Source organism: Entelurus aequoreus, linkage group LG15 (genome assembly GCF_033978785.1).
Source record: "Entelurus aequoreus isolate RoL-2023_Sb linkage group LG15, RoL_Eaeq_v1.1, whole genome shotgun sequence".
In the NCBI taxonomy this organism is placed as follows: domain Eukaryota; kingdom Metazoa; phylum Chordata; class Actinopteri; order Syngnathiformes; family Syngnathidae; genus Entelurus; species Entelurus aequoreus.
In genome coordinates, this window is record NC_084745.1 from 47,758,838 (window position 1) to 47,771,814 (window position 12,977).

The window sequence follows — 12,977 nt, forward strand, 5'->3', positions numbered from 1 at the left end:
CATATTGTTATGAAGGTGTCTGTTACTACATTATATATTTACTTGCAGTGTGTATATTGTACATATTACATATTGTTATGAAGGTGTCTGTTACTACATTATATATATACTTGCAGTGTGTATATTGCACATATTACATATTGTTATGAAGGTGTCTGTTACTCCATTATATATATACTTGCAGTGTGTATATAAAACATTGATGGAGGGTTTTGAAGTTGTCTTAGAGGGCTTTGAAGGCTGACACACATTAGCCGCATCTTCCAAGCGTTTTTCGTATTTAAAAAAAAAAAATTAGACATGTATGTTCTTGACTCTCATAATGATTGTGAATAGGGATGTCCGATAATGGCTCTTTGCCGATATCCGATACTCCGATATTGTCCAACTCTTAATTAGTGGTACCGATATCAACCGATACCGATATGTACAGTCGTGGAATTAACACATTATTATGCCTAATTTGGACAACCAGGTATGGTGAAGATAAGGTCCTTTTTAAAAATAAATAAAAATAAGATAAATAAATTTAAAACATTTTCTTGAATAATAAAGAAAGTAAAACAATATAAAAACAGTTACATAGAAACTAGTAATTAATGAAAATGAGTAAAATTAACTGTTAAAGGTTAGTACTATTAGTGGACCAGCAGCACGCACAATCATGTGTGCTTACGGACTGTATCCCTTGCAGACTGTATTGATATATATTGATATATAATGTAGGAACCAGAATATTAATAACAGAAAGAAACAACCCTTTTGTGTGAATGAGTGTAAATGGGGGAGGGAGTTTTTTTGGGTTGGTGCACTAATTGTAAGTGTATCTTGTGTTTTTTATGTTGATTTAATTAAAAAAATATAAATAAAAAAAATGATACCGATAATTAAAAAAACAATACCGATAATTTCCGATATTACATTTTAAAGCATTTATCGGTTATTTGAATGACTCTTACCATAATATGTTACGTTAACATACTAGGCACGTTCTCAGTTGGTTTTTTATGCCTCATGTAACGTACACTTATTCAGCCTGTTCGTTCACTATTCTTTATTTATTTTAAATTGCCTTTCAAATGTATATTCTTTGTGTTGGTTTCACCAAATAAATTTCCCCCAAAAACGCGACTTATACTCCAGTGCGACTTATATATGTTTTTTTTCCTTCTTTATTATGCATTTTCGGCCGGTGCGACTTATACTCCGGAGCGGCTTATACTCCGAAAAATACGGTAATCGCTTTAGCATCAATCATATACTGACATTACCCTTGGTGTCGACACCACCAATTTATGGACCACTTACATAAACCTCTGGCTGTGACAATGCTGACCCATCAACGGTTCACAGCTGTTATATTATCCTCTCTCTGGACTCTTATTAATCTACTTCCTATTACTTCCTGCCGTCAGGCGCTTCTATCGACACTTCTTAAACTTTACTATGCACTTATTTCTTCTGTTGTTTCACACTAGCTTAGCTATTAGCATGCCCGCTCATGCTTGCCCTCTGTGTGTAACATGTTTAGCCTCTTCCTCCAGTGATAATGATAATTAACGGGGACCTGCACTTTTTGGGGAATTTTGCCTATCGTTCACAATAATTATGATTTTTTTTTTCTCTTAATGCATTTTAAATATGAAATAAACTTCAATAAAAGTCCGCTTACAGGAGCCAATGGGAGCTCCACTATTTTGCCCGTAAAATCCAACAAATAAGCATTCAAAAAGCGCCAACGATACTCCATTTACATTTTGTGACTTGAATTTTAACCAAGTATTAGTGATATTGTTATTATAAGTGCAGTGTTTCCCATAAACTGCCAAGACACCTGTGGCGGTGGGGGCGTGGCTATGGGCGTGGTCACCATGGCATCATCGAGTAATTTGCATAATTTAATACAATGATATGATTTTCTCTAAAAAGGCTAAAAAAATGTATACTTACTAATTAATGATAACAGTTTTGTTTTAAACGTCCATCCATCCATCCATTTTACAATATAATTACAACACTTTATGTACATATTTATATACAGATTTGAACAATAAGTTATTCACTGAAATATATTTATTAATTGTGGTTCTTACAAAAAATATATCTTAGAAAAATATAAAAGCTTAAATGTCTCTTAAAGCTCTGCCCCTTTAATTAGTGCATACTAAATAATTTAACTTTAGCCTACTACTACAACCATATTATTTACCAGCAACATAAAGTGAAACAGAGGCAGAGGTGTCCTGCCACAGTCAGTAACAAATAAACAGAAAACAGTAGTGGTGGTAGATAGACACAAAGCTTCATCAAACATCTGATCCACTGAACAAAGAGCTCCAAAAATCTTGATCCTACACTTCTCTTTTGTAAAGTAAATCTGAACAACCGATATGGGCATTTACATCAACTATATGATTTGCCTGAGAAGCTTGACAGGACACAAAAAAAAAAAAAAAACAATTTTTTATTTTTGTGGCGGCCTTAATTCTTTCGTGGCGGGCCGCAACAAATAAATGAATGTGTGGGAAACACTGATAAGTGCTAACACAGACAAATTATTTATAGGGGTGTAATGATCACTACCGTGTGTCCAAATGTTTACATCATCAAGTGGTCTGCTGCTTCCTTACTCCCTGCAAGTTTATTCTAGATCATAAATCATGCCTCTCACCGAGACAGAAGAAGTCTGAGTAGGTATTCTGACAACCTGGTACACTTTGACAGCCATTTAGGACCCGAAAATGGCTAGAATGACACGAAAACACAATTACCGTATTTTTCGGATTATAAATCGCTCCAGAGTATAAATCGCACCGGCCGAAAATGCATAATAAAGAAGGAAAAAAACATCTCTAATTGTGAACAATAGGCAAAATTCGGGGGGAAAAAGTGCAGTTCGCCTTTAAGAGGACATGGACACGAAGGCTGATGTCTAACTAAATTTCTTTCCATCACCTCCACTGAAGCAATAAGTGGATTCATTTGCTGACTTAATTCCTATGTTTTGCGATAGATATTAACAAACATTGTGCTCGCTGGTATTTTACTTCTAATTAATTCAAGTAAAACCTTTCAATGCATTTACACACACTATTCAATGGACAATAAAGATTCTTTGAAGTCTGTGAAGTAGTAGTCTTTACAAGTCACTCTCATCCCCTGCAGAAGTGCCACTGAGGGCCTCCAGAAAGCAGCTGACACAAACATCCCAGGGGACAACAGCCCATCTGTAGCAGAGGCCCCCGTGGTGGACCCCCTCCCAGCATCAGTCCAACCTCGCTCCACAGCACCCCCTCTGGAGTCCCAGAGCTCCGCCGCTAAATCGGAGGTTAACCCCGCTTCTCCGGTGGTCCTCCATCACGTCGAGAGCGCCCTGATCCAGTCACAGCAGTCTGCCAGTTTGTCGGCCGCTCAGCCCAGTTCCACACTTACGCCCAGCCTCACTCACTCCAACGCCCCCAATCTCAGCAAGACCCAAGGCCGGGAATCCCCCAAAGCGTCAGCCGCGGAGCCACCCGGTCCAGCCCATCCTAAGAAGCCATGTGGCAGCCCGGTGAACCATAGCAACCGGACCATCGGCCAAGATCTTATTATTGAGGAGCTGCAAACCAATCAGGACAAACGCAGAAACAGAGCCGTGTCAATAGAGGTAAGTATAGTCCGAAGTCAAGGTTAATGGTGATGATTCTGATTTACATTTAACACACTTCCTTGTGGTCGAGATAAGTGTTTCTAGGTGTTCCTATTGTTGGGCCGTGAGCGCCATCTAAAGGGTTGCCAAAAGATATCTGTTTCTTAGCTGTGATCCGTATGGGCAGCAGCGGTACTCAGTTGTAATACACTTTTCCACCACATGTGGCAGTAATGATGTCAAACCATAGTTGCGTATGGCCAACTCGGTTTCAGGCTAGCTCCTCAATGATTGGTCAAAAGTTACCCACGTGACTACAGGGCGTAGTGACGGTTACTAACATCGCTTTCCCCACAACCCGGAAAGAAGACATGTACGGGAAGTGAAAGTGCGTCAAATACGGTTCGCAAAATACAACTTTGACGAACTAGAAGGATGTTTTATTGTAAGTTTATGAGCTGGAGTATGTTTAGATCTACATATAGACTCATTACTTTGGTTAATTTCGTCAGGAAAAAGCAACGTCAAAATGACAATAATTGCATGCATCGGGGCACAGCTGCACACGTCCTTGGTAGAGATGTCCGATAATGGCTTTTTTGCCGATATTCCGATATTGTCCAACTCTTAATTACCGATTCCGATATCAACCGATACCGATATGTACAGTCGTGGAATTAACACATTATTATGCCTAATTTTGTTGTGATGCCCCGCTGGATGCATTAAACAATGTAACAAGGTTTTCCAAAATAAATCAACTCAAGTTATGGAAAAAAAATGCCAACATGGCACTGCCATATTTATTATTGAAGTCACAAAGTGCATTATTTTTTTTAACATGCCTCAAAACAGCAGCTTGGAATTTGGGACATGCTCTCCCTGAGAGAGCATGAGGAGGTTGAGGTGGGCGGGGTTGAGGTGGGGTGGGGGGGTTGTAGCGGGGGTGTATATTGTAGCGTCCCGGAAGAGTTAGTGCTGCAAGGGGTTCTGGGTATTTGTTCTGTTGTGTTACGGTGCGGATGTTCTCCCGAAAATGTGTTTGTCATTCTTGTTTGGTGTGGATTCACAGTGTGGCGCATATTTGTAACAGTGTTAACGTTGTTTATACGGTCACCCTCAGTGTGACCTGCATGGCTGTATGGCCATACTCTGTTCATTGTCAAGTTCCACTTATTGACTCCGTAAAGGACACCAGGACAACTCGGATTTCCAATTGATCAACTTTATTCATCCAACTTTTTGGCTTTGTTGGTTTCTTTTCTGTTGATCTTCATTCAATCAGGTTGTTAACCTTCGAACACAAGTGTTAACAATGGAAAAACAATATATGTACAGGTATTTACAAAAAGGTTCAAATTCAACTGACTCAAACAGGTATTATTTTTAAAGTTAAATTTGCAAACTTTTAAATACCATTGTTTAAACTTTTAAATTATCTAACATTACTTTTCAAAAGGACTCTAGACACTTAGATTAAATGCATGTGAATGCACTGTCAAATTAACCAGTTTCAGTAAAATGAAACAAGTAAATCAGAAAAGTAGTTTTAGTCACTTTAAAGAAGTCAAAATTAATTGATCATTTAATTTAATCAATCAATCGTTTAATTACTTAATCGTTCACTCAATTAATCATTTAACTAATCATGCAATTAAGTAATCAATCACGTAAATTCATTACCATGATGGAACTGAGTAAATCCACCAAACGGAGTAAAGGTAAGTAAAAGGTAAGTATAATTAGCTTAATTAATAAGGTAGCTTAATTAGTAAGGTAAGTATAAAGGTAAGTATAATTAGCTTAACTTTAAGCAAAAGTTTTAACATTTTTATCCTTCAACTTTGCTTTTATCTTTATTACTTTTAACTTTGAACCATAATCTTTGACTTTTTATCCCTTTAAATTGAGCTTATTTAACAATTCAATTAACTCAAGCTTTTTAATTATCAAACAGTAAGAAAATACCCAGATGCAATCAATGCTCAAGGTTGGAGTAAATTTGCTGTGGTTCAAACTAAAAACAATTTAAGACAGGTAAGTAAACCAACATGTCAAGGTGAGTTTTCACAAATAAGCATTTCAGCATATTGCAAAGTGGGTATATTCACCGACCATTGGTGTGTTGGAAGTCTTTTAAAGATGGATCTTGTAGATTTTTGCGTCTTGCCGCTCTGCTTGCTTGCATGAAATGAGACAGCACCACCATTCCTTAACAGCTGCCTTGAATCAGCCAATTGGTGGCCATCTTGACCTTGGTGTTCTGGGAAATGTAGTTCTTTCTGGTACTTCACCAAGGAGTTAGATTAAGGAGGAGACAGCTCCTTACTTCCAGGGCAGGGACACTTCATTCACACTGAGTTTCAACTCCACACCTCCCACTTGGCCCTCATGGTTTTCAAAACCCAATGGGGTCACACAGGTCCTTCTTTCCTTTGTTCTTCAATGGGAATTAGAATGATGAGGCGTCTGACATCCCTATGCAGGATTGTTGCTGGGATTTGATGTCTGAGCCTCTTGGTTTTCGTGGTCGGTTTTTCTTTGTCGCTTGTCTTCTTGATGGGGACAGGATAGCTGGGAAAGGTCCTCACAAGCACGTCTCTTACGATGCCTTTGCTGTCCGTATTGGCTCTGACTACTCTGGCCAGCTTGTACTGTCCTCTCAGGGCATTTTGGTCAGCCAACCAGACCACATCTCCGACAGAAACATTTCGCTCTTTGGTGTGCCATTTGTTTCTTATGAAGAGGTTTGGTCCAGCTAGTTGGCTCCATTTCTTCCAGAATTTGGTGACTTCAGCTTGAATTACTTGCAGTCTTTTATAAGGATAGCGATCAAACTGGAAGTCTCCAGGATCTCCCTTAGGGTTGGCACGCCCTAGGAGCAGAGAGTTCGGGGTGATGTATTCCACACAGTCTTCCCTGCTTTGAGTTCTTGCATCGATTGGTCGCTCATTTGCAAGGTTGGCAGCCATGTAGAGGAAGGTTTGAAATTCACCCCAGGTGAAGACACCATCTCCGCCGACATTGGTCAGGGCCCGTTTGACCACTCTGACAGCCGCTTCTGCAGCACCATTTCTGTGGGGAGAATCCGCAGGGTGGATCTTCCAGGACCATTCTGTTCCATGGTTGGCAGCCATGTCTTCGACTTGAGACTTGTCCAGTCGGTCAAGGAATGTGTACAGCTGTTCCAGAGCAGGTTTGGCGCCCACAAAATTTGTGCCGGGGTCTGACCAGAGCTTCCTGGGATGTCCTCTGAGTGACGTGAACCTCTGATAGGCGAGGAGGAAGCCTTGGGATGACTGGTCACTCACTAGTTCAGTGTGTATGGCACGGGAGGCCATGCAACTGAAGACGATTCCCCACACTTTCAGTCTGGTTCTTTTCTTGACTTCATCCTTCACTTCATAAGGGCCGAATAGGTCCATGGTTGTGAATTCAAAAGGAGCAGCTGGGGTGGTTCGCTCTGGAGGTAAGTCTGCCATGATTTGTTGACACTTCTTTGCTCTGTTCTTTCTGCAAACTATGCAGCTGTCAACTACTTTCTTGGCAATTCTCCGGCCCTTTATTATCCACGCTGTCTTCCTCATCCGTAGAAGGGTTCCTGCTACCCCCTCGTGGTTAGCGTCATGGGATTCTTGTGCCAGCAATGTTGACACCCATGCTTCAAATGGCAAGACTGGCACGGCTGTCTCATCTTCGTTAAATATCTGGATCCTCCCTGCACAAACGAGGAGTCCAGTTTTCACATCTTTGAATACTGCCAATCTGCTCAGAGTAGTGACTGGGAATGTTACACCTTCTTGAGCTGCGAGGAAGACGTCTTCACGTGCACCTTCTAGTTCAGTGCCAGCCAATCCAGCCTGCTTGGGTGTTGCCTCCCACTTTGGTTGTCCTGGGTTCGACCTCCTCTTCAGCCACTGCTCGGCAGCTCGTCGTGTCCAGGCAACAACTCTGATCAGTTTTGTCAGGCTACTGAACCTTTTTACATCCACAAGATGTTTCACCCAGCTAGTGGGTTTTCTTCTTGGCATAATAGGTTTCGATTCTTCACAGGGACTTTCCTTTTCCGGAGTGGCCAGTGGGTCTTCTTTTTGCCGACTCATCTTAGCTTGAGCTCTGGTCAGTGCAGCAGAGAATGCCTTTCTTTGAAGCTTGTTTACACTCTCCCTGGCCTGGGCTGCAACTTCTCCAGCTGACTGAATAGGCCACTCCTCCACTGGCCACTTCAGGAACTCTGGTCCGTTTTGCCATGTGGATTCCTCATTTAAGTCTTTGGGATTGCCTCCTCTTGTTATTAAGTCAGCAATGTTCAGATCTCCTCTGATCCACCACCAGTCTTGCACTGGCCCGGACATCTGGATTTCGCCCACTCTGTTGGCGAAGAAGGTTTGGTATCCATATGATTCTCGTTGGATGGCCCCGAGGACTGTTTGACTGTCCAGTAGGTGGAACCATTTCTCAATCTTCATACGGGCATGTTTCTCCACGTACTTCCGAATTCTGGCAGCAAAGACTGCGCCACAGGTTTCTGCTTTTACAGCATCTCCCTTTTGGTCCAGGGGTGTCAGTTTGGCCTTTGCTTCCACGAATCGAACTTCAGTTCCGTGACTTGTCTCCCATCTGACGTACATCACAGCACCATAGGTTTTGTCACTTCCGTCAGAAAATGTGATGCCGTAGGGTTTCCCTTTCCAGTCGGGCGGTGTGAGGCTCCTGTGGAATTTCACCTGTCCAAGCTGGGCATATTCCTCGAAGAGCTGTATGGCTTCTTCCCTGAGTCTTTCTGAAAGAGGTTGATCCCAGGTTTCTTGGGTCAGCTTGCCACCCCCTCCTTCTTGGAATGCTTTACGGACGAGAATTGCTCCCTTCTGCTTGACCGGTGCAACTAGGCCGATTGGGTCGTACAGTGCAGCAACTTGGCTTAGGAGAGCTCTCCTCGTCAGTGGGTTAGGCGTTTCAGCTCTCACCTCCTCTTCAAGAAGATCTTTGCCAACTCTCATCTTTTTCTTCCTATTGGAAAAGTTAACCGCCGTCAGCATGTACAGTTTGTCTTTGTCCACCTGGTAGCCGATGCCCAGGGCTTTGTTCTCTCCTTCTCTTATTTGGTTTGGAAGAATCAAGGTGTTTCCTTGCTCTGGCTTTAGGACATCCGCTTCAGTTTCTTTCCTCCCACTTTGCCCTGACCTGACCCATGGTTTGAGGAAGAAGCCTCCAGCCTTTAGGACCTCTTCAACTCCAGCTGTGATTTGGTCAAGTCTGTTCAGGTCATTGTGGGAGGTCAACAGGTCATCCACGTAGCTGTCTTCTTCAATGACTCTGCGTTCATCCTGCAGGTGAGTGAAGTTGGGCAGACTTGCAGTTTCCCTCATGGCCAATTGAGCAATGCAGCCAGCAGGTTTGTCGCCCATATTGACTCTGGTGACGGCATACTCACTGATTTCCTCTTCTGGGCTGTCTCTCCACAGGAACCTGTGCAGATGCATCTCTCGCTCTTCCAACCAGACAGAGTTATACATCTTTCTGATGTCGCCCAGAGCTGCGTTCACTCCTTCTCTGAATCGGAGCAGGACAGCTCTGATGGGGTTGAGAAAATCTGGTCCTTTTAGGAGAAGATCATTCATGCTCACTCCGTTGTATTTTTGGCTGCTGTTCCAGACAATACGAACTGGTGTAGTCACTGAATGGGGATTTGGCGCCACCAAGTGGCTGACATACCAAACTGGTCCTTTCCACTTCTCCATGACTTCATTGGTGAGTTTTATGGCTGCGCCTCTTTGGACCATTTCATGGATCTGGGTGGAATATGCAACTTTCCAGTCTGGGTCTTTGCTCAGTTGCTTTTCCATTCTCAAGAAGCAAGCTTGGACTGCTCTTTTGTTGTTGGGGAGAGAGGCTGGATTTTCAGTCCAGGGATATTTGGCATCCCAGTGTGGAGTTGAGGAGTGAGAGTCCTTCATCTTGTAGGTGAGTCCTCCTTTAATGATCTCAAACTCCCTCTCCTCCGCCAGGGTCATGTCCTTTCCTCCTGGAGGACAGTTTCCACACCGGCAGCTTCCACATTTCGGCTCACATGCAGCTCCGATGCTGTCCCAGTGCCACCAATCAAGAAATTCACGGTTACTGGCAGATGTAGTTGCGTGGGCCACATCGTCCTGCTGTAGCCGGCCTGGCTCAGACGCTGGGACTGTGATCTCTTGGTATCGGACAGCAGCGGTTCTCATGGAGCGGGCAAAGTGGGTTCTTGACTCATATGCTGCCACCTCCACTTCTTCGAGCAAGTCAGGGTGTGCTCCACCGACTGTTTTGCCCAGGGGGCTCTCCCATAGGACAAGGTCACCGATGACTTTTAGTCTTTGAGGTGCGAGTCGTCCCTCGCGATGGCTTATGAGGAGCTCGACTTCCTCTGGTCTTTCTAACTCCTCAAGCTGGACATCTGGGAAGAAGCTTTTCAACTTTTCGGGTTCAGTTGCTTGATGGACCTTTGCAATTTGCTCCAGGCCATAGCAGACCAGTTGATGTGCTCGCTCAGTCCCCTTGGGAGTCTTGACTCGGACCTTCAGGAGGTACCTTTTCGTCCTGACTTTCATTGTCATGCCTCCAACTCCATGTACGACCAGCGCTATGTCTTCACTTCTCAGGCCAAGTCTTTCGGCAGCTTTGTGAGTGATGTAATTTGTGTCGGATGCCAGGTCTATAAGTGTGCCAATCTTCTGACCTGCGTTAGCTGTGACCATCATCAACATCATCATCACTGGTAACTCAGCCAGCCCAGTTCCCTTCAGCAGTTCAGACTGGCCCGCTGATTTGAGAGTCATTTGGTCTCGGTTTGAGAATGCCTTTCTGCCCTTCTCTGCCAGTTCTGGGGCAAGTTGTGACAAGAAGGCCTCCTGTTCCTCAGTGAATTTACCTTTTCCTTCTTTTCCTCCTTTTGCACCTTTGCTTCCTTCTCTTCTGGCCTCTGCTGTTGGGCATAGGAAGTAGTGGTGGTCAGGTGTGCCGCTTGCCCTTTTGCAGTCTTGGTTTCCGCATAGGAAGGTGTCTCTGCAGTAGCCACCTGCGTCGTGATACCCAAGACACTTCCTGCACGCTCCCAGCTTCTTCAGGGCCATTTTCTTCTCATGTAGCTTCAAGCCTTTAAACTTCTTGCAAAAGTAGATCTTGTTGGTGTGCCCACCACCACCACAAATGCCACAGACCTCGTCACCATCTTTACTCGTAGCCCTGGTAGATGCAAACTTTCTTTCTGGCTTCTTCCTGTCTGCTTCTTCCGCTTTGTCCACCAGCTTTAGTTGCTCGAGTCGTTCCAGTATTTCCTCCTGGCTCTTTAGGAACTTTAGGAGCATATCAAAATGGTTGTCTGGGGTTACACGGTTGGTGGGCTCAACCATATACATCAGCCAGTCTCTTTTTATGAAATCTGGTAACTTGCTTTCAATCGACCTGATGACGAGGGGGTTTCTGATGGCTCCAGAGTTTCCTAGCTCCGTCAGGTCAGCCAGGGCCTTCTCCACAGCTTGTATTAGGTCAATGACCTTCCTGGGCTGGTTCCGCTTGACTTGTGCCATCTTGTCCAGCGCTTCCAAGATTTCGACTGTGATCGTTGATTTGTTGCCGTACCTGTTTTCGAGGACCCTGAAGATATCTGTTGCTGTGGTGTAGGTGGACAGTCTTAGTTCCTTGGCAATGGAATCACTGACGCTCTCCAACAGCTGGATCTTCTTTACCTCTGGTGATCCAGTCGGCTCCCCTTGTTTCTGGAGGCTCTCCCAATCCTTCTTCCACCTGTGAAAGTCTATTTTGCTCCCATGGAAGACTGGTAGGGATGTAGGCTTTATCCTCACAATGGGATGTGTTGGTTGGCCAGGTCGTCCTCCTGCACCTTGATCAGCCAGCCTCCTGGATGTGGCGAATTCAGCTTTCCTCAACTTGAGCCTGTAGTGAGCTGCTTTCACTTGTGTTAGTCTGTCATCCATCTCGTCCTTTAAGTGCTGAGGGATCCATTTCTCCCAATGGGCCATGGTATGGATGGTAACACTCACCGTCTCATTCAGCAGGGTGAGGTAAACGTCATAGCCTTCCACGTTGTTGCTTTCAACTGCTACATTTTCAGCCCTTTGAATGGCGTCCTCTGCCTCGGAAATCGCTGCCTTCAGCTCAGTCTTCCCGTATCTTCCCCACAGGTTGGTCTGGACAATGTCCTTGATTTCTGCCATCTTATCTTCGGCATCTTTTATAGTTGCTCGGATGTCATCCTCCTGCTGTTTCTCGAGCTCCCCATCTGGGTCATCCTTCTTGACGTCAGCCTCCAGGCCAATCTTGAAGTCCTCGTTGGCATCCAGCAGTGATGTGAAACGGTCGGCAAACTTGGCAAACTCCTCTTTTAGTTCGGATTGCAGCATGGTGCCTGCTCCTCTGGAGATCAGGTTGGCCACTCTGGTCAGGTTCCTCTTGGCTGTCGTCCTCTCCTGCTTGAGGATCACGGCAGTCTTCCCCAATACCTCTTCGGCCATCTTTATCCCGTTTTCTCCGGCGTCCACAGCTCCCCTGGGTCTTGAGGCCTTTGATCTTCACTGTCCAGGGCTGGTCCGTGGTTAACAACTGTCAAGTTCCACTTATTGACTCCGTAAAGGACACCAGGACAACTCGGATTTCCAATTGATCAACTTTATTCATCCAACTTTTTGGCTTTGTTGGTTTCTTTTCTGTTGATCTTCATTCAATCAGGTTGTTAACCTTCGAACACAAGTGTTAACAATGGAAAAACAATATATGTACAGGTATTTACAAAAAGGTTCAAATTCAACTGACTCAAACAGGTATTATTTTTAAAGTTAAATTTGCAAACTTTTAAATACCATTGTTTAAACTTTTAAATTATCTAACATTACTTTTCAAAAGGACTCTAGACACTTAGATTAAATGCATGTGAATGCACTGTCAAATTAACCAGTTTCAGTAAAATGAAACAAGTAAATCAGAAAAGTAGTTTTAGTCACTTTAAAGAAGTCAAAATTAATTGATCATTTAATTTAATCAATCAATCGTTTAATTACTTAATCGTTCACTCAATTAATCATTTAACTAATCATGCAATTAAGTAATCAATCACGTAAATTCATTACCATGATGGAACTGAGTAAATCCACCAAACGGAGTAAAGGTAAGTAAAAGGTAAGTATAATTAGCTTAATTAATAAGGTAGCTTAATTAGTAAGGTAAGTATAAAGGTAAGTATAATTAGCTTAACTTTAAGCAAAAGTTTTAACATTTTTATCCTTCAACTTTGCTTTTATCTTTATTACTTTTAACTTTGAACCATAATCTTTGACTTTTTATCCCTTTAAAT

The 12,977-nt window shown here is 43.3% G+C and overlaps 1 protein-coding gene across 14 annotated transcripts in view; it reads left to right on the plus strand.

The window, feature by feature from the left end:
• The window catches only part of si:ch211-285f17.1 (sickle tail protein), a 351,576-nt gene that overhangs the window by 318,388 nt on the left and 20,211 nt on the right, over positions 1-12,977 (plus strand). For all 14 annotated transcript variants that reach the window (XR_009821210.1, XM_062021660.1, XM_062021659.1 and 11 more), the window contains one exon: positions 3,166-3,649. Coding sequence is in view for 13 of the 14 variants with exons in the window: in XM_062021660.1 (XP_061877644.1) it covers positions 3,166-3,649 (484 nt within the window). In the remaining variant the exon portion in view is untranslated. The remainder of the gene's footprint in view (positions 1-3,165; positions 3,650-12,977) is intronic.